At 44.5% G+C, this 22,991-nt stretch overlaps 2 protein-coding genes across 2 annotated transcripts in view; both read right to left on the bottom strand.

The window, feature by feature from the left end:
• The window catches only part of LOC125721932 (NACHT, LRR and PYD domains-containing protein 12-like), a 431,572-nt gene that overhangs the window by 388,907 nt on the left and 19,674 nt on the right, over nucleotides 1-22,991 (bottom strand). The gene's annotated exons all lie outside the window — the stretch shown is intronic.
• LOC125721941 (NACHT, LRR and PYD domains-containing protein 12-like) lies at nucleotides 261-22,988 on the bottom strand. The gene is made up of 7 exons (XM_048998173.1): nucleotides 22,118-22,988; nucleotides 9,665-9,838; nucleotides 9,203-9,376; nucleotides 8,219-8,392; nucleotides 2,057-2,230; nucleotides 1,896-1,942; nucleotides 261-1,232 (listed from the first exon to the last, which is right to left on the bottom strand). Exons 1-7 carry the CDS (start codon nucleotides 22,906-22,908, stop codon nucleotides 718-720), a joined length of 2,049 nt encoding a protein of 682 aa, XP_048854130.1. The 5' UTR covers nucleotides 22,909-22,988; the 3' UTR covers nucleotides 261-717.

Here is a 22,991-nt window from a genome sequence, read left to right as displayed (position 1 = left end):
GTTTCATTATGTTACTCAGTTATGCTTTGGGTGATGCTGAAGCAGGACATTAATAGGACAGAACAGAAAGCCTTTATTGTCATTGTACAGGGAGGAAATACAGTAAATGGACATAAATATATAAAATGTACATATACAGGGGAGGGGGAAAGTCCCCCCCACTCATCAGGATTACATCCATCCATTTTTCAAACCGCTTATCCTACTGGGTCTGGGTCCTACGGGGGGTCTGGAGCCTATCCCGGAAGCAATGGGCACGAGGCAGGGAACAACCCAGGATGGGGGGGCAGCCCATCGCAGGGCACACTCACACACCAGTCACTCACACATGCATTCCTACGGGCAATTTAGCAACACCAATTAGCCTCAGCATGTCTTTGGACTGTGGGGGGGAAACCAGAGTACCCAGAGAAAACCCCACAATGACATGGGGAGAACATGCAAACTCCACACACATATAACCCAGGCGGAGACTCGAACCCGGGTCCCATAGGTGTGAGGCAACAGTGCTAACCACTGCACCACCCTGCTGCCCTGAGGATTACATATAGTTACATTTTAGTCAGAGAGAAAAACTATAAAACTATATTTTTCATATTTATTCAGCTCACTGAACACAGTCATTTACTTTTTTCAAATATACATTTCAGAGTAAAAATGATTATAAAGATTAAAAAGCAGAGATTTTACCTTTTTTCCAGGAGAACCAGCAACACGTCACAGTGACACTGAGGAGTTAAAAACCCCAAACCCTGGATAGAGGGACTCAGTGAATGAGGAGCTGAATCTGTGCAGGGGGGTCAGTCCATCAGAGGAGACTCTGTAGAAGGACAGAGCACCAGCCCCCCAGTCCAGATACACTCCTACTCTGCGGGGGCATGAGGGCTCTATGGGTATGAGAGTATGATTATTATTGTGCTGGACAGAGTAACTGTCAGTATTACAGCACAGACTCCATGACTTGTCATTGTATCCAAGCACACAGCCCCTCCCTCCTTTCCTCCTGATCCCTTTATAAGTCACTCCTATCAGGACTGCAACTCCATCCCACTCAGCCTCCCAGTAACAGCGGCCAGTCAGACTCTCTCTGCACAGAACTTGGGGGCAGCTGTCAAATCTCTCTGGATGATCAGGATATGGCTGCTCTGCTCCTCGTGTCACCTTCCTGTTCCCCCCTGACAGAGACAGGAGTCTATGTGCTGTGTTGGGGTCCAGCGTCAGCTGGCAGGAGTCTGTAGGCAGGAGAAGAATTATTAATCCCATCAGGCAGCCTGTACTTTATGTTTCTGTACGATATAAAAACAGCACAGCTTCCCCTAACGAAGCGGGAACTGAAGTTTATGAACCATAAAGTGGGCGCGCGACGGCGGCGGGAAGAGCCGCCAAAATGGGGCGCGAGCTAAACTAACAGCTTAATTAATTTAATTAAAAAATGACAAAGCAGCGACATTCAGACATATTCATCACAAGCATATTTACCACAAAACGGCACCAGAGATCAATACTAAAGTCAGTGTCTTTCCTTCTAACCGCTAAAGCCGGCGCATGCGGCTTGAAAATGGCCATCAATAACAGAATATTTAAGCAATATTATTATATATTTAACCATTCTACGCTCCCACACAAACACAAAGACAATGTGAGCACAAAGAGAATTTTTTGTAAATTTAAAAAAAAAAAACGATTAAATGAATTGATAGTGTTTTTGGTGATGATTCTGATATTTTATTTCTTGTTTGGATGTTGTCTAAAATGACATGAAACTCACCTAAACACAAACATGGAAATCCATCTACACACAGTGCAAAAAGCCACACTCATCACAACAATTGTGTGAATACAACCATAACATAGTATTCATGGTATTATTAATAATAACATGCAAACACACTTACATTTCTGTAAGCCTGGTCTGGTCCTGCACTCTCCACCGTGATCCACACTACAGGAGAAGCAGAATGACATAGTACTGCTGTATCCATTTATTAATTGGTGCCTCTTCTTCACATACATGCATAAGTATCTGTAGCGTGTCAGACACACACTCTGTACTCACTTCAGCTTCTCCAGTTTACAGCTGGGATCCTCCAGTACAGCAGAGAGCAGCTTCACTCCTGAGTCTCCTGGGTGATTGTAGCTCAGCTCCAGCTCTCTCAGGTGTGAGGGGTTTGACCTCAGAGCTGAAGCCAGGGAAGAACAGCCTTGTTCTGTGACTCTACACCCTGACAGCCTGCAGAGAGATGGACAAAAACTCCCCAGTAAATAAGATCACCCCACCATTACAAGCATTACTTTTAAGTAAATATGACTCCTCTAATAAATATTTCAATAATCACGCAAAATTAACATCTTTTGAACATTTTATAAGAACTGATATAAGATCCAGCTGATATAGAATCATTTTAAAATAATCTAGACTTACCCATATAAACCAATGAAACAGCAGATGCCCTTGATGCCAGAGGTGGAGATTTCAGGTCCAGAGAGTACAAATCCAGACCAAGATTTTGTTTCAACCAACCAGATGAATATAAAGAGTCACAGTCACTCAACTGTTTTGTTGAAACAAAATCTTGGTCTGGATTTGTACTCCCTACACCTGAAATCTCCACCTCTGCTTGATGCACCATTAACATCAGAAGAACTCCATAAGGTCCTCAACCAAATGCCTAACAACCAAATCGCCAGACCGGATGGTTACCCTGCAGAAATCTATACACATTTTTGGGACATATTATCTCCACTCTTCAATAGATTGGTAAGAGGAATTAAAGATGCATCAAAAATCCCATCACGTATGAGTGATCATTACAGTGTTATTGAGACCTGATAAAGACCCAACACAACCCTCCAGTTACCGGCCATTACAGTGTTATTGAGACCTGATGAAGACCCAACACAACCCTCCAGTTACCGGCCATTACAGTGTTATTGAGACCTGATGAAGACCCAACACAACCCTCCAGTTACCCGCCATTACAGTGTTATTGAAACCTGATAAAGACCCAACACAACCCTCCAGTTACCCGCCACTCTCACTAATAAATACAGACTTGAAAATCATTACAAAAGCTCTCGCCACTCAGTTACAGACAGTAATTCCTACTATAATCTATGGTGATCAGACAGATTTCATCAAGACAAGACATGCCTCGGACAACATCCAAAGATTATTTAATTTAGTCAGTACTGCTCAGCATACCCATACTAAACCCATGATTACATCATTAGATGCAGAAACGGCATCTGACAGTCAGGTGGACATTCCTCTTTAATACACTGCATAGATTTGGCTTCGGAGAGTCGTTCACCCACTGGGTTAAAATACTGTACAGCTCAGCCAAAGCTACAGTGTCACAGATGGGATCACATCACCTGCATTCACACTCCGACGGGGAAGACGGCCTGCATGCCCACTCTCTCCTTCACTGTTTGCCATCTTCATAGAAACACTTGTGGCAGCAATACGACAGAACAGTGAAATAAATGGAACTCATACTAATACCAACACAAAATTAGTCTCTATGCAAATGATATCTTGCTGTTTTGCCTAAATATATGAAATTTTAATTTCATTAATACCTTTTCAAATCTATCAAACTACACAATAAACTGGAAAACAACCATAATTTTCTCACTATCTGAAGATGCCTGGGATTCAGCTGATCAGGATGGTCCATTTCACACTGGAAATATCCGGTACTTGGATATCTACATCTCCCACAGGCTACAGAGGCTGCACCCCCTTACTCAGAATAATAGATGAGTCTCCACTCTCACAAATAGGACCCATTTCAACAATAAATATAAAAATTCTCATTCATAATAATTTCAGAAAAATTCTTTCAAACTCTTAACTCATTAATGTCACATTTTTGCTGGAAAAACAAAAACACAAAATCAAACATTCCATATTACAGAAAAATAAATCTCAAGTTGGATTACAAGCTCATTTTCTGAATTATTACTTAGCAAATCAAGTGCAAGATTAAACTAAATTGTCACACTACAGCAGTAACAGCAGCTCATGGTTACAGCAGGAGCAGCTGTACTGTAAAAATCAGACATGCAGACTTACTCAAAATTTCATTAAAGAAACAAATCTGCTTTGACAACACAGTGCTGCCATTTCCACAGCACTGACAGCCCAGTGGAAAGCCATTAAAATCACTAACTGTACTCTCAGACCCTGTAAATACACGCCAATCTGGAATAATCTGGCCTTCCTACTTCACAATATCACTATTCACTATCACTCACGGGGACAGAAAGGGATTACACATCTCCACCTCCTTTTCAGTAACAGTCATTTCATGACATTCGAAGACTTAATCCATAAATACGAGTTGAGAATATGCAATTTTTCTAATATTTACTAACTGAATCCAGCATCAAAACCAAAATGAACCTCACACATAATACACTGAATCCTCCTCAGATGAGACAACATTCTGCAACTTAAAAATAAAAAGAAACCTCTAGAATATATAATCCTCCATCTGCGACAGACACATTGATATTTGTACCAAAAATTAATTGGAATAAGGACCTTATCTTTTCCCCCAGCTCTGATTTCTGGATGGACGTCTGCAACAACATATTCGCAGTGACAAATACTGGCCTTCAGTTCAGTACAAAGTAATTCACATAAAACATGTGACTCAATATAAAAAGTAGTCAGTACTGATACCTGCTCACAGTGCACAATGGGTGTCACAGATAATTATCTGCATGCTCTGTTGGCCTGTATACCTGGTCACAGTGTACAATGGGTGTCACAGATAATTATCTGCATGCTCTGTTGGCCTGTATACCTGCTCACAGTGCACCATGGGTGTCACAGATAATTATCTGCATGCTCTGTTGGCCTGTATACCTGCTCACAGTGCACCATGGGTGTCACAGATAATTATCCGCATGCTCTGTGGGCCTGTATACCTGTTCACAGTGCACCATGGGTGTCACAGAATTATCTGCATGCTCTGTTGGCCTGTATACCTGCTCACAGTGCACCATGGGTGTCACAGATAATTATCTGCATGCTCTGTGGGCCTGTATACCTGGTCACAGTGCACCATGGGTGTCACAGAATTATCTGCATGCTCTGTTGGCCTGTATACCTGCTCACAGTGCACCATGGGTGTCACAGGTAATTATCTGCATGCTCTGTGGGCCTGTATACCTGCTCACAGTGCACCATGGGTGTCACAGATAATTATCTGCATGCTATGTGGGCCTGTATACCTGCTCACAGTGCACCATGGGTGGCACAGATAATTATCTGCATGCTCTGTTGGACTGTATACCTGCTCACAGTGCACCATGGGTGTCACAGATAATTATCCGCATGCTCTGTGGGCCTGTATACCTGCTCACAATGGGTTCTTCTCCTGGTTGACTACCCTTCAGAATGTTATTTGTATCCAGGCTTTTTGTATCTGTAAGCGGGGCCACTGCCGCGTCAGGAATGCTCACCCAGGCACGTAACGCCCGCTCACTAAGAATGTGAATGTACAGATGTGTGCGAGTATGAGTGCGTGTAAGTGTCGTTGTGTATGTATGCAAGTACGAGTGTGGGTTATGTGCGTTTGTGTGTGTGTGATTATGAAAGAAGTGTGAAGTCCTTATTAACTGTTGCTGTCTTTATGCTGCCTATCTAGTCATGAGCTAAGGGGCAACGTACTTCAGTTTCCCAGGCAGGACATTAACCACAGACAGGGACAGCAGCAAACCTCAATTAAAACTAAATACAAAATATTTATTAATACAAGAACATATGCCGCTTTCCAGGATCAATTAACAGTGCCCATTCACTCGCACCGATCCTGTTTCAAAGAGTAGACAAATGAAATAAAAAAAAACATCAATTACCACTTTTAGGCAAATTAAACATTTTGTTCATTAAACAGTGTTTTAAGAGAACATCTCCCATCAACAAACACTACATGTTAGAACGTGTACACCGTAGCTGATGTCACACTGAGCCCAAACACTTTTCTCCGTTTTGCTGAGGACAATTTTACAAGAGTCTGCCCCACATGTAATTATCGCTTAGTCCAAAGTCCTCCAATGCCTTGAAACTACTGCGGTGAAGCATTCGATGCAAGTCACATGCAATATATAAACATATGGGCTCAAAAAGTGTGTTCACTGCTCTTCTTGTGTCTCCATAAACATGCTAGAATCATTAAAACTGGAACGCAGTACCTTAATCTCCGGAAGATTGGTTGAGAGGAGTCACTGGCAGAAGTCGACGAATGGCAGGGCACTGATGAAATAACACCCGATGTCGAGAAGACGGATATTTACGTCCACGCTTGTCCAAAAGACCCTCCTATGACCTTCATTGCTTAGCCACTCCACTTTTCTGTCGCACAGGCCGTCCACGGTGTCTGTAAACTTCTCCGCACGATGCACGCAGGCCCTTTTGGCCTATCCAGGCGTCTACATCAGAAGTTCAACTGCACGCCGTATCCACAGCTTCAACTGTGCGCTACGTTGCACTTCAGTGGCAGTCTTGACCGCTTAATAATTAGTCACATTCGCTTGCAGCTAGCAAATCGCACACTAAGCACGCGTTATGAATGCACACCACGCTAAAACAGGAGCTAGCAGGGTAAACTTGTTATCTCCGTAGCTAGAAAATAACCGCCTAAAGTAAGCAAACTCTCAGCTCACTTGCTTTTACAGCTTTCACGGTTTCCACTTACAAAAACACATTTTTCTCTCCTGTTTTCTTTCTATGTCTGCGCTTATGCTTCTCCCTCTTCCGTGCCACGCTCTCTCTCTGATTTTCCCAAAAAACACAACACGCACCGTTTCAGCACGGGTCGTTCTGACCAGTTCTCTCCCGCTCTTAACTCTTCAACCAATCACAGCCGCCCAAAAATCACAAGCAGTCTGCATACTTGTCAAAATAAAAGCCTCTAACTGGAGCCCCTGTTACATATCCATTACTTTTCTAGTTATGCAAATTAAACTGATTGGCCTATAGTTTGCTGGATTACATCTATCCCCTTTTTTGAATATGGGTGTTATATTAGCATACTTCCAATCATAAGGTACCACACATGCAGATAAGGATTTCGGAAACAGTAAAGTTAACGGTTGGCTAATAATATTCCTCATCTCGTTTAAAACTATAGGTAAGATGCCATCAGGGCCCTGCGATTTATTTATTTTGAGTTTAGCCAGGTTTTGTACCACATCAGCCTCAGTTATACATACATTCCCTCCACAATTATTGGCACCCCGTTGTAAAAGGGGTAAGAAAAAATCCACCTTCTGGTGAAGTTTCTTCATCTCACATGGAAAAGATGAGAAAAATCCAACTTTTAACTGAAATCAATTTATTTGAAGAAATAATTATTTTCAACAAAAACACATGAGCCACGATTATTGGCAGCCCTGCAAATTATAGTGGACACAATGTAACTGAAGCATGTAAATTATACATCGTTGAGTTGATTGGAGTGAAAAGGAACCTTCAAGCTGTAATCCATGACTTCCTGAGTAACTGGGGTACAAACATGAGGAGACACAGAGGCCAAATTCCCTTAGTCATCCATCAACATGGGAAAGATAAGAGACACACAGACCAAATGAGGGAGAAGTGTGCTGACCTTCATAAGTCTTGATGAAGGATTTGTTTTTCTTTTAATAAATTTATTTCAATGAAAGGTTGGATTTTTTTTTCACTGTGAGATGAAGCTGCTTCGCCAAAAGGTGGATTTTTTTCTAACCTTTTTACAAATCTTTACAAGGCGGCCAATAATTGTGGAGGGACTGTATATTGTTTATATATGACACTGTATTTGTACTAAATGGTGGTAAGTTAATCATGTCCTCTACTGTGAACACCCGTGTAAAAAAATCATTAAACTCATTTACTATATAAATTTTCATTTTCAATTATAAGGCCCTTACTATCCTGCAGATGAGTGATTTCAGCTTTTAGAGCTCTTTTGGAGTTAAAATATTGGAAGAAACTTTTAATGTCATCCTTAACCTCCAATGCAATCTTCCTTTCGACATTCCACTTACTGTAGCGAGTCTAATGTTATTTTTTAAGGAAACCTGTGGACTTAGATACTCCTGCTTTATTTTGAAATCATTAGTTATTTTCTACCTTAGTATCTCCAGCGTACAGTGTGAAATACCCAGTAATACTCACCTCACTACCGCCAGTTTACAGTGTGGAATACCCAGTAAAACTAACCTCAGTATCTCCAGTTTACAGTACGAATCCCCCAGTCCAGCAGAGAGCAGCTTCACTCCTGAGTCCTGCAGGTCATTGTCACTCAGGTCCAGCTCTCTCAGGGGTGATGAGTTTGATCTGAGAGCTGAAGCCAGTGCCTCACAGCATTTCTCTGTGAGTTCACACCAGCCCACCCTTAAAAAAATTAAACACTTTTAAATCCACTTTTTACACTGCAGCACTGTAATCAAATGAGGAGAATAGGGACCATGACATAATGGATTTTCAGAAAACAATTAAATTATTAAAAATCATTTTAACAATCATCCTGATTCTGTTTGGCGTCCATTATTTTTTTGTCCATAACATGTTAACGTCAGGGGGCGGCATGGTGGTGCAGTGGTTAGCACTGTTGCCTCAGACCTCTGGGACCCGGGTTTGAGTCTCCGCCTGGGTCAAATGTGTGTGGAGTTTGCATGTTCTCCCCATGACATTGTGGGGTTTTCTCCGGGTACTCTGGTTTCCTCCCAGAGTCCAAAAACATGCTGAGGCTAATTGGAGTTGCTAAATTGCCCGTGGGAATGCATGTGTGAGTGAATGGTGTGTGAGTGTGCCCTGCGATGGGCTGGCCCCCTATCCTGGGTTGTTCCCTGCCTCATGCCCATTGCTTCCGGGATAGGCTCCGGACCCCCCGCAACCCAGTAGGATAAGCGGTTTGGAAAATGGTTGGATGTTAAAGTCAGCTTGTTTAACTGTAATAGTGCCGTTAACTTTGCTAAACAACACACATATTTTGCATGGATTATATGGTTGAATGGATGTTTCCTGCTTCCCTGCTTAATTATTTCTAACATGGATCGAGGGCTAATAAGATTGTGGGATATAAGGACGTAGGAGAAGAAAACAGAAGCTGTTTGTGTTTGTTTATTATGTAACTGTTGAAAGGCATTGTGGGTTTTCTTGGTGTCCAGTTACTTTTATGTAAAATGCATATTCTGTACTCACTGCAGCTTCTCCAGTTTACAGCTGGGATCCTCCAGTACAGCAGAGAGCAGCTTCACTCCTGAGTCTCCTGGGTGATTGTAGCTCAGATCCAGCTCTCTCAGGTGTGAGGGGTATAACTTCAGAGCTGAAGCCAGGGAAGAACAGCCTTCTTTTGTGACTCTACAGCCTGACAGCCTGCAAAGAGAGAGAGAGAAACTCCCCAATAAATAATATCATCTCACCATTACAATTATGAAATAAATGTGATGCTCTAATAAATATTTCAAGAATTACAGTTTAGTATCTAAGACAAGGCAAGACTCCTCCTCTCTTTCCCATAGCTAATTGCTCACTATCTCCTCTTTATAGTGTGGAATACCCAGTAATACTGACCTAAGTATCTCCAGTTTACAGTGTGGAAAACCCAGTAATACTGGCCTCACTATCCCCAGTTTACAGTGTGGAATACCCAGTAATACTGACCTCAGTATCTCCAGTTTACAGTGTAAATCCCCCAGTGCAGCAGAGAGCAGCTTCACTCCTGAATCCTTCAGGTTATTGTCACTCAGGTCCAGCTCTCTCAGGGGGGAAGAGTTTGATCTTAGAGCTGAAGACAGCACTTCACAGTGTTTATCTATGAGATCACAGCTGTTCAGCCTGAAACAGAAAACACTTTAAGACACAGACATATACACATCCTACACATTAGTAAAATACAAAGCATTACAATAAGCATTTGTTTTCAGTATAATTAGCAGCACAGCTTACACTTCGAAATGAATTATAGTCTGCAGAGTGTTCTGTGCGTCCTGACAATCTGCTGCAGTCATATGATCACTAATTGTGAGTCAGTGCACCTTTGCTCAAAACTAGAGGTAAAGTACATTAAGTACAAGCTACAAATACAAGTCAAAAATCACAGAATATACAGGAATATATAGGAACACATCAACAGCAAGATGGATGTGAACCCTCCCATTACAGTTAGACCAGTGCTTCCAGTGCAGTCCTTAGCCATCTTTCTGCCAGGTGTCCCTACACTCGACATGTATCACTGAAAGGAGGAGATGTGAACATTCCCAGCAGCTAATGCAGCAGCAACTGGCACTTGGATTCCTGATCCCATGAGTAAAATCCTTTTTGTCCCTGTATTGTTATACCTGGGAACATGTCAAATCACCAACTACGTCTGGGTGATATGACGATATTATCAGTAATGAGTGTAATCAGACAAGTATCCCGGTGTCGATATCTGACCGTGACTAACCGGCGATTATCGTCTTTGCTGGGGAAACGCGCTTAGGCTACATACAAAGGATTCATGATTTGCTTTCTAGCCTAAGATTCTGAAGCAGTTCAAAAAAGAAACATTGTGCAAAATTTCACAAGCATTGTCCCTTGCAGTAACCATGCGTTCATCATTCTTGTAAGTTCAGTACCATCACATGACTAACTTCTATCTTAAAAATGTTTAAAAAAATTTAATAGAAAATAAAAAAATACCATCACACAGAACTTTAACCACCCATGTTCTCTTCAGGGGCCCCTCCCACATAGGGGCCTCTAGCCCCTATGTCATCTGGGGGTAGCGAGCCCCCCCCCCCCCAACAATTACTGATAATAATAAATGTGTAAAATAATAAAACAGATTATTATAGATGACACTCCGCCAGAGGTATTCTGGGCCCGTCGTGGATGTGATCCCTGTGACTGGTGCGTGTTAACACTCCGCCAGCGGCATTCTGGGCCCGTCGTGGATGTGGTCCCCGTGACCGGTGCGTGTTAACACTCCGCCAGCGGCATTCTGGGCCCGTGGTAGATGTGATCCCTGTGACTGGTGCGTGTTGACACTCCGCCAGCGGCATTCTGGGCCCGTGGTAGATGTGATCCCTGTGACTGGTGCGTGTTAACACTCCGCCAGAGGTATTCTGGGCCCGTTGTAGATGTGATCCCTGTGACTGGTGCGTGTTAACACTCCGCCAGCGGCATTCTGGGCCCGTTGTGGATGTGGTCCCCGTGACTGGTGCGTGTTAACACTCCGCCAGAGGTATTCTGGGCCGTTGTAGATGAGATCCCCGTGACCGGTGCGTGTTAACACTCCGCCAGAGGTATTCTGGGCCCGTCGTGGATGTGATCCCTGTGACTGGTGCGTGTTAACACTCCGCCAGCGGCATTCTGGGCCCGTGGTAGATGTGATCCCTGTGACTGGTGCGTGTTGACACTCCGCCAGCGGCATTCTGGGCCCGTGGTAGATGTGATCCCTGTGACTGGTGCGTGTTAACACTCCGCCAGAGGTATTCTGGGCCCGTTGTAGATGTGATCCCTGTGACTGGTGCGTGTTAACACTCCGCCAGCGGCATTCTGGGCCCGTTGTAGATGTGATCCCTGTGACTGGTGCGTGTTAATACTCCGCCAGCGGCATTCTGGGCCCGTTGTAGATGTGATCCCTGTGACCGGTGCGTGTTAACACTCCGCCAGAGGTATTCTGGGCCCGTTGTAGATGTGATCCCTGTGACTGGTGCATGCTGACACTCCGCCAGCGGCATTCTGGGCCCGTTGTAGATGTGATCCCTGTGACTGGTGCGTGTTGACACTCCGCCAGCGGCATTCTGGGCCCGTTGTGGATGTGGTCCCCGTGACTGGTGCGTGTTAACACTCCGCCAGAGGTATTCTGGGCCCGTTGTAGATGTGATCCCTGTGACTGGTGCGTGTTAACACTCCCCCAGCGGCATTCTGGGCCCGTTGTGCATGTGATCCACGTGACCGGTGCGTGTTAACACTCCGCCAGCGGCATTCTGGGCCCGTTGTGCATGTGATCCACGTGACCGGTGCGTGTTAACACTCCGCCTGCAGCATTCTGGGCCCGTTGTGCATGTGATCCCCGTGACTGGTGTGTGTTAACACTCCGCCAGCGGCATCCTGGGTCCGTTGTAGATGTGATCCCTGTGACTGGTGCGTGTTAACACTCCGCCGGCGGCATTCTGGGCCCGTTGTGCATGTGATCCCCGTGACCGGTGCGTGTTAACACTCCGCCAGCAGCATTCTGGGCCCGTTGTGCATGTGATCCCCGTGACCGGTGCGTGTTAACACTCCGCCTGCAGCATTCTGGGCCCGTTGTGCATGTGATCCCCGTGACCGGTGCGTGTTAACACTCCGCCAGCAGCATTCTGGGCCCGTTGTGCATGTGATCCCCGTGACCGGTGCGTGTTATCACTCCCCCAGCGGCATTCTGGGCCCGTTGTGCATGTGATCCCCGTGACCGGTGCGTGTTAACACTCCGCCTGCAGCATTCTGGGCCCGTTGTGCATGTGATCCCCGTGACCGGTGCGTGTTAACACTCCGCCAGCAGCATTCTGGGCCCGTTGTGCATGTGATCCCCGTGACCGGTGCGTGTTAACACTCCGCCAGCGGCATTCTGGGCCCGTTGTGCATGTGATCCCCGTGACCGGTGCGTGTTAACACTCCGCCAGCAGCATTCTGGGCCCGTTGTGCATGTGATCCCCGTGACCGGTGCGTGTTATCACTCCCCCAGCGGCATTCTGGGCCCGTTGTAGATGAATCCCCGTGACTGGTGCGTGTTAACACTCCGCCTGCAGCATTCTGGGCCCGTTGTGCATGTGATCCCCGTGACCGGTGCGTGTTAACACTCCGCCTGCAGCATTCTGGGCCCGTTGTGCATGTGATCCCCGTGACCGGTACGTGTTAACACTCCCCCAGCGACATTCTGGGCCCGTTGTAGATGTGATCCCTGTGACCGGTGCGTGTTAACACTCCCCCAGCGGCATTCTGGGCCCGTTGCAGCTGAGATCCCCGTGACCGGTGCGTGTTAACACTCCGCCAGCGGCATTCTGGGCCCGTTGTAGATGTGATCCCTGTGACCGGTGCGTGTTAACACTCCGCCAGCGGCATTCTGGGCATGTTGTAGATGTGATCCCTGTGACTGGTGCGTGTTAACACTCCGCCAGCTGCATTCTGGGTCCGTTGTAGATGTGATCCCTGTGACTGGTGCGTGTTAACACTCCGCCAGCGGCATTCTGGGCCCGTTGTAGATGTGATCCCTGTGACTGGTGCGTGTTAACACTCCGCCAGCTGCATTCTGGGTCCGTTGTAGATGTGATCCCTGTGACTGGTGCGTGTTAACACTCCGCCAGCGGCATTCTGGGCCCGTTGTAGATGTGATCCCTGTGACTGGTGCGTGTTAACACTCCGCCAGCTGCATTCTGGGTCCGTTGTAGATGTGATCCCTGTGCCTGGTGCGTGTTAACACTCCGCCAGCGGCATTCTGGGGCCGTTGTAAATGTGTTCCCTGTGACTGGTGCGTGTTAACACTCCGCCAGCGGCATTCTGGGCCCGTTGTGGATGTGGTCCCTGTGACCGGTGCGTGTTAACACTCCGCCAGCGGCATTCTGGGCCCGTTGTAGATGTGAAATAGATTTCTTAGGCAGACCAGACAAGAGGGCATTACAGTAATCTATTCTACTAGAAACAAAAGCAGGTATTATTTTTCCCCAGCCAGCATGTGACATCAGACCCCATAACTTCTGTGGAGGGACGAACAAGACAAGCCCTTACGAATGTTAATTTCTGTTTGAAGTCAGAAAATTGCAGACAGCCTTGACAATCCAGTTACGAATCCCTTCTTTGCAGATCCTTTCATTACGATCAATACTTGAGATAAAATATAAAGAACCATTGACAGTTTTTAAATGAACAGCCTGACTATTAATTATTTTAAAAACTTGTCCGTTTTCTGTTCCTACCCCTAAACTTGGCAAAATATGTTATAGGTCACCCCCCCTTGGTAAATTTCATAGTCAGGGAACACCCCAACACAGTTGCGCATTCTGTTCACATCTTTTAAAAAAAAAAAAAAGAATGTAGAGCTATAACTATTGACTGTGCATGATTCTGCAATTCATAGTCAATAGTTACATAGACAAATTTCATAGCCTTGTGAAGAAGATGTGTGTGTCAGTAACGCGCTCTGGCCCCATCCCTGCTAGACGTGCTGATGAAATATACAGCAGATTATCGTCGCTGCATCGCTGGCTGTCGGAATGGTGCCCGATAAATGCTGTGGGTTATACAGACAATTGGCAAATGTTTGGGGGTAGGCCTGAGCTTTTGAAGAGGGACGGTATTCACCCCTCGTGGGCTGGTGCCGATCTCCTGTCCAAAAGCATAGCTCATAGTCTACAGGCAAATCGCTGACTAGCCAGAGCCAAGTCCAGGCGGGAGGCAAACTGGCATAACCAACCACCTGCTAGGTGCTTAGAGTCGTCACCTAGGGTTCATGTTAATGGGACTGTGTCTGTTCCCCGCACTTTTAATCATGGAGGTCTATTCCACCGTAGTCATAATACCTTCATAATAATTAAGCTAAATCCATTATTAGATAATAGGTATAATGCAAGGCTAAAACTTGGACTTTTGAATGTAAGATCACTGGCTCCTAAGGCGCTACTAATAAATGAAATGATTACTAATTTTAGTGTTGGTCCTTATGCCTTACAGAGACCTGACTTAAACCGAATGAATTCATGGCACTAAATGAATCTACTCAATCTACTCTAATCAAAGAGAAAATGGTAGATTACCTGGACTCCAATAACATTTTGCGGGATAGCCAGCATGGATTTAGGAGAGGTAGATCCTGTTTAACAAATCTGTTGGAGTTTTTTGAGGAAGCTACTCAGGAAGTTGATGATAAGAAGGCCTATGATGTCATCTACTTAGATTTCCAAAAGGCTTTTGATGTTGTCCCCCACAAGAGGCTCCTACTTAAACTCAAAGCGACAGGTATTTTAGGTACCGTAGCGACCTGGATTGATAACTTAGATAGGAAACAGCGAGTAGTTATAAGAGGCACAATGTCACAGTGGGCTTGCGTTCATAGTGGGGTACCGCAGGGTTCGATTTTAGGACCACTATTGTTCCTAATTTACATAAATGATATGGATACCAATATATACATTAAACTGGTGAAATTTGCAGATGACACCAAGGTGGGTGGTGTAGCAGATACTGAATTAGTGGCTCAGCAGCTACAGCGGGATCTTGATTTAATTAGTGACTGGGCCGATACCTGGCAGATGAAATTTAACGTCGATAAATGTAAGGTACTCCATCTAGGGAGCAGAAATATAAAGTACAGGTATTTCATGGGTGTCACTGAAATAAAGGTAGCTGATCATGAGAAAGACCTTGATGTGTATGTTGATGCTTCCATGTCCCATTCTCGCCAGTGTGGGGAAGCAATAAAAAAGGCCAATAGGATGTTGGGGTATATCTCCAGGTGTGTGGAGTTTAAGTCAAGGGAGGTAATGCTAAGATTATACAATTCCTTGGTGAGACCTCACCTAGAATATTGTGTGCAGGTTTGGTCACCATATCTTAAAAAGGACATTATGGCCTTAGAAAAGGTGTAGCGTAGGGCCACAAAAATGATTCCTGGTCTTAGAGGAATATCATACGAGGAACGGTTACTTGAGCTAAATCTGTTCAGTCTCAAGCAAAGGAGACTGAGGGGGGACATGATCCAGGTATATAAGATTCTAACAGGTTTGGATGCTATTCAACCAAATAGTTACTTCAGCATTAGTTTAAATACACGAACTCGTGGCCATAGGTGGAAATTAGTGGGAAAACATTTCAAGCTGGATTTAAGGAAGCACTTCTTTACACAGCGTGTAGTCAGAGTATGGAATAGCCTTCCTGATAATGTAGTGCAAGCTGAATCCTTGGGTTCCTTTAAATCAGAGCTAGATAAGATTTTAACGACTCTGAGCTATTAGTTTAGTTCTCTCCAAGCGAGCTTGATGGGCCGAATGGCCTCCTCTCGTTTGTATAGTTCTTATTCTTCTTCTTCTTCTTACTCCAGCTGATTACAGCTTAACCCTCGACCAGATGGCAAAGGTGCTGGTGCTGCTGCAATATTTCAGTCTGACCTGGGAGTGTCTGAGCAAAGTGCTTATAGCTTTGGCACATTTGAAATTCCTCTTCTTAGTCTTGCGGGATCATCTCTTTGTAGTTCTTCAGCTCCAATCACCATTGTTATTGTGTATAGACTGCCTGGTCCCTAACCTCCAATCACCATCATTATTGTGTGTAGACCACCTGGTCCCTAACCTCCAATCAGCATTGTTATTGTGTATAGACTGCCTGGTCCCTAACCTCCAATCAACATTGTTATTGCGTATAGACCACCTGGTCCCTAACCTCCAATCAGCATTGTTATTGTGTATAGACTGCATGGTCCCTAACCTCCAATCAGCATTGTTATTGTGTATAGACTGCCTGGTCCCTAACCTCCAATCAACATTGTTATTGTGTATAGACTGCCTGGTCCCAAACCTCCAATCAACATTGTTATTGTGTATAGACCACCTGGTCCCAAACCTCCAATCACTACTGTTATTGTGTATAGATCGCCTGCTCCCTGGAGTTTGCAAATTTTTAACAATGCTGGTGGTCACTACTGAAAATGCTGTGAAATTTATATTCACATGGAGAATGATCCTTTAACAACAACGTTTTTGCTATCCTAGACTCTGTAGGTGTTTGTCAGAATGTAGTCGGCCTACTCATGCCTGTAACCACACCCTGGATTTGATTCTTAGCCATGGTGTCCTGGTGGATCACATATCTATTATACCTCAGAATCCTCTGCTTTCAGATCATTACTTGTTAATGTTTGAAATCCAGTATAGCCTCCCGTTGACCACCACTCCAAAGTATAGAATCGGACGTTCCATTACCGCACTAACTACAACAACATTTATGAAACAACTTCCACAGTCCTTCAGCCTTACATCTGAAGCCCCGTGTGAAAATGAACTTGAACGGGTAACTGTGCACATGGAGAAATCGCTTCGCAGCACCTAGATCTTGTAGCTCCACTTAAGAAGATAAAGCATAGAGATAAGAAACCTGCCCCCTGGTGCTCTGATCATACGCGTAACTTAAACAGGCTTCACACAAGCTAGAGCGCAAATGGGGCTCAACTAAACTAGGAGTTTTCAGATCTACCTGGAAGGAGCCTCTCTAAGTACAGACTGCGAGGTCTGTGTACCTCTCCAGACTCAGTGAAGAGAACAAAAATAATCCTAAATTCCTATTTGAATCTCTGTCTAGGTTAACACAGAATTCTTCATCATTAAACTCACAAGTCTCACAAGCTTTTATGAGTGATGACTTTATTACATTTGTAACGGTAAAATAAAGATTAGACAAACCATCCAGTGCACGTCTGTAGCTACATACAGCTGCCAGCCTCCTGCTAGTCCTATGCGTACTGATAATGACACCTTTGAATCTTTCCTTCTTATAAAACAATTAGAACTTTTGAGCTTAGTTTCCTCCTGCAAATCCTCTACTAGCCTCGTAGACCCAATTCCTACAAAATTCCTGAAGGAGATTCGACCACTGATTAGCACCACCCTGTTAAATGTGTTAGACTCATCAATTAGGTTTGGATATGATCCAAAACCTTTTAAACTAGCTGATATTAGACCTGTTCTAAAGAAACGAAATCTTGAACCTAGTGATTTGGGAAATTATTAATCAATCTCAAATCTTCTGTTCATTTCAAAGATCCTGGAAAAAGCTGTTCCTCGCCGGCTGTCTGTCCTGCAGAAAAATAATGCTAATGAATTATATCAGTCTGGCTTTAGACCAAACCACAGCACAGAAACAGCTTCAGTCAAAGTAGTGAATGATTTACTTATGGCTTCTGACAGTGGCTGTATGTCTGTGTTGGTATTACTAGACTTAACTGCAGTATTCGATACTATGGACCATAATATCCTCTTGGAGTGGCTAGAATCTGTGGTTGGCATTAAGGACACAGCCCTCTCTTGGTTTGACTCCTATTTAACTGATCATTATCAGTTTATCCACATGAACAATGAATCTTCCAAGATCACTAAAGTCAAATATGGTGTAGTATCACACACACATACGACAGGGCTGAGATTCCAGGCTGCCTGAGACAAGGCCTAGTCTGGTATGAGAGGTACTCGCTGGCCTGGGCACAAAAGGGGGGTCAGTGACCCCACACACACACACAGCTCACACATACACACACACGGCTCTCTCTCTCTCTCTCTCACACACACACACACACACACAAATACAGATAACAAGGGAGGACAGCATTCCATCTTTTATGGCCCAAAGATTTAGGGACCTACAGACAGCAGAGTGAACCTCAAGGATAGGGGCCCTTCAACTTGGCACGTAACCCCCTCCCCATACATCCTGCCTTACATACCACACACATCCACCCAACACCCTAAAGAAAGTTTCTTTTAAGTTCGGCCTTTGTATTCCCTATATATTGATTTACTCATGACTTACTCATACATGCTCTCATGATTATCCCAGAGGAATCTTGAAACTTAAATAATGTAACCAGGTATCTTAGTGTGGCTCCTAACTATCAGAGGTTCTTTCTTTCTTTCTTTAACAACCCCCCCTTTTCCACATTCCTCTGTGGCCCTTATCTGATCTTTGTGGTCCGTTAGCACTTCTTTGTCCTCTACTATTCTGCATTAAAAGACTGAATTAATGTGCATATTATCAATTCTGGAGAGCAGGTCATTGGGATAAGCCACATCGACCAAAATATGTTGTTCCCAGATGTGCAATTTAAATTGGCAATTTAAATCACCTGGTGATTCAGCTCGCTGGATGAGCCTTCTAACCCAGGTTACTAAGCGATACTGGTAACTAGTGAATCCCATGTAAGTCTCACATTAACAGACTCACAGGGATTCGCAATTGAGTTTGGAGCAACCGACCATTCGGCATAACAATTAGTTAATAAACATCATTAAATAATAATTAATTAAAATGTAATTATTTCAAAACAAATTGGTGGAGATATTAAAATTTACCTGAGCTAAATATTACTACAATGGTGTCCCACAGGGATCAGTGATGGGCCGCTTCTGTACACTGTATATATTGGTCACATTATCAGAAATCATGGTGTTGGGTTTCATTGTTTTGCTGATGATACACAGTTATATATATCTGTTAAGCCGGATGATACATCACAGCTCTCGGTTAGAAGACTGTCGACTAGATATCCGGTGCTGGATGGCAAACAGAAGTACTGTTAACTGGTCTGAAGGCGGCTCAAAATAAGTTTGACAACCTCAACCTTGGTGGTCTTCCTACCCAACCTGACACAGTGGTCAGAGATCTTGGTGTTCTGGTTGATTCAGATTTATGTTTCGATGCTCATATAAAAGGCATCACTAAAGCTGTGTTCTATCATGTACGGAACCTCGCCAAGCTTCGGAAGATGCTCTCCTTTCATGAAGCGGAAACACTAACACCTTTATAACTTCCAGGCTGGATACTGTAATGCCTTCCTTTCTGGGTGCCCATCTGGATCCTCACATAAACTTCAGCTGGTACAAAATGCAGCAGCCAGAGTTCTTACAAACACTAAAAAATATGATTATATTAGCCCTGTTCTATGCTCCCTTCATTGGCTTCCAGTTAAGTCTCATATTAACTACAAAATACTGCTATTGATTTATAAAACACTAAATGGCCTTGCACCAGAATACCTTAGTAACCTGCTGGCCTTATACAACCCTCCTCAGTTTCTTCCATCATAAAGAGCAGGATATCTATTAGTACCCAGGGTAGAAAGAGCTACGGCAGGCTGCAGAGCTTTCTCTTATAGAGCTCTTCAGCTGTGGAATAGTCTTCCAGCAGATCTGCAGGATTCAGGCTGACTTTCAATATTCAAGTCTAGACTAAAAACACTCCTGTTTAGTTTAGCTTATAGGGACTCTAGTTCTAGCTCTAGCTAACTGCTCACTCCCAGTCAGACCTATAGTGTGAGGTGTAGAGCTGGGTGGGGATCGGTGCCATTGGCTTTGGATAAACTGAACTGTCAGTCTGTCACTTTAGCTTCACACCCCCTTGTGGAATTGGAGTGCTGACATTCAGGGACTCCCCATGCCTGCGTTCCCACCTGCCTCTCCCTCCTGCTTATGCTGCCATAGCCATATCTGCCGGAGGTTACATACTGCACTCACCTAACTGTTTGCACTGCCTCTAGTCTCCCCTACTTTGGCTAACTGCACATTTTATTTCCCCTAATCCCCCTGTGCTGTGCTGCCTGGAGACCACAATGGGCTCCCCCTTTGAGTCTGGTTAAGGTTTCCTCTGCTGCCCCCTGGAGGATGGGCTCCCCCTTTCAGTGTGGTCCCTCCCTAGGATAGTTCTTTCTGTGGAGTTTTTCCTTGCCACTGTTCCCTATGACTAGTTCACTGAGGGCTTTGGGGAGGGGTGCTATAAAGTGCTTTGAGATGATGTTATATTGTGAAAACACACTACAGCAATAAAACTGAACTGAACTAAAATTGCATTCAGTTTTTTGGGGGGGTGGGGGGGTAAGACTCAAAATGATCATTTCTTGCAATATTTTAAACTAAATGACACATACACATTCTTTTTACTTATCATCCAGCCCTAATCAACAATACACTAATCGGAGAGCTATCAGTCCTGTGAAATAGGCTTTTAGATAAAATGTTTGTTTGAACGATTTATAAATAATGATACTCCATTCACCCCCATGGGGAAATTGTCTTTTCGCCCCTCCCATCTTGCTCTGGAAGAGATACGCCAACACATATACAGGTGAGAGGAAGTTTGGGGGTCGCAGCGCAGGATCGGCCAGCATCCAGCACCCCTGCAGCTCAAGGACCCAGTGGTGACATCACTCTGCCGGCCAAGAGATCTGAACCAGCGACCTTCCGCTCATGGAGTCCTAACCCAAGAGTCACGCACCACCCCCGGTATTTACAGAAATTCTTCCTACAGCATCCAGAACTGAAACGAATGAGTGTTTTTCCCACTATTGATGAAAACTGGACCATTCTGTATGATGCTGTATCTTTGGTTATTTGCTACACAAAGGATGGTCGTGGAAATCTTGTCTTTTTGATTTTACTACATCGCTACCTTCAGTTAATATAAACTAGATTAAAAAGAAACCTTGTTGATAAAAGAGGGAGAATAAATTACATATATACATATTAATTTTAAATTTTAAACAATGTTTATCTATGTCGGGGCGGCATGGTGGTGCAGTGGTTAGCACTGTTGCCTCACACCTCTGGGACCCAGGTTCGAGTCTCCGCCAGGGTCACATGTGTGCGGAGTTTGCATGTTCTCCCCATGTCGTCGTGGGGTTTCCTCCGGGTACTCCGGTTTCCCCCCACAGTCCAAAAACATGCTGAGGCTAACTGGAGTTGCTAAATTGCCCATAGGTGTGCGTGTGTGCGTGAATGGTGTGTGAATGTGCCCTGTGATGGGCTGGCCCCCCATCCTGGGTTGTTCCCTACCTCGTGCCCATTGCTTCCGGGATAGGCTCCGGACCCCCCGCGACCCAGTAGGATAAGCGGTTTGGAAAATGGATGGATGGATGGGTTTATCTATGTCTGCCAGACTAGATGTGTCGTCACATCCTCAGCTAGGTGCAGCTGAGGCCAGCAGAGGGCGCCAGTGAGCAGCCAGAGACAGCAGTCATACGGAAGCTCCCAGCTCTGGGCTCCGTCACATGAACACGCCTGCTGACAATAACACTCACATACCACTGATTCACCCTGTGGATAAAGAGCCTTCACTGTTTCTATAGCAGGTTAGGATGCTGTGCCTGTGATCAGAAGGCAGACTGGATGGGAATGGAAACGTAGTAACAAACAAAAAGTGACATCACTACCTTCAGTCATTATAAAGTCTGTGGTCAAGATTAGCCACTGCTATACAAACAGCTATAGCTGTGATTATCAAAATAAAACCCACTTATTAATCCATGAGAAGAAATATATAATATATATTACACATTTCAAACAATATTCATGCATTACTGCCAGACCAGACATGATTTCCCATCCCCACGTCACTTACAGAGCCGTCCTGGAGTTCTTGACCACAGGCAGCAGCCTGCAGTGCTGTTTCTCTCGTCTGATGTATTTCTTCAGATCAAACACATCCAGCTCCTCATCTGACATCAGCATCACAAAGGCCAGAGCTGAGTACTGTGCAGGTGAGAGGTCATCTGCTGAAATGTTTCCTGAATTCAGGTATCTTTGTACTTCCTGTACTAGAGAATTGTCACCCAGTTCATTCAGACAGTGGAACAGGTTGATTGTCCTTTCTGGAGATAAATTCTCCTTTATTTTCTCCTTGATGCATTGGGCTGTTTCCTTAATGGTATGTGAGCTGGTTTCTGTCGGCCCCAATAGTCTTTGTAACAGAGTCTTACTGGAGTCTGTTGAGAGGCCAAGGAGGAAGCGGAGGTAGAGGTCCAAGTGTCCATTCCTGCTCTCTAATGCCTGATCCACTGCAGTCTTCAGCAGGTCAGCTGATGAGTTTGACAGAAACACATATAAAGCAGCGAGATACTCCTGGATGCTCAGATGCACAAAGCAGTACACCTTCTCCTGGTACAACCCATACTCCTCTTTAAAGACTTCTGTGCACACTCCAGAGTAAACTGAAGTTTCAGTGACATCAATGCCATTCTCTGTCAGATCTTGTTCATAAAATATGAGATTGCCTTTCTCAAGGTTGTCAAAAGCCAGTTTACCAAGTTTTAAAAGGAATTCCTTGCTGTATTCCATAATCTTACTTTCATGGTTTTTCATATACTTGTCATTTTTTAAACTTGTCTGAAAGATCAGGAAGTGTGTGTACATTTCAGTCAGAGTCCTTGGAATTTCTCCTCTGTCAGTCTCACTAAAAAGCCTCTTAAGCACAGTGGCTGAAATCCAACAGAACA

This window comes from Brienomyrus brachyistius, unplaced genomic scaffold, assembly GCF_023856365.1.
Source record: "Brienomyrus brachyistius isolate T26 unplaced genomic scaffold, BBRACH_0.4 scaffold36, whole genome shotgun sequence".
Taxonomy (NCBI): Eukaryota; Metazoa; Chordata; class Actinopteri; order Osteoglossiformes; family Mormyridae; genus Brienomyrus; species Brienomyrus brachyistius.
This window is presented reverse-complemented; position numbering and strand designations above follow the sequence as displayed.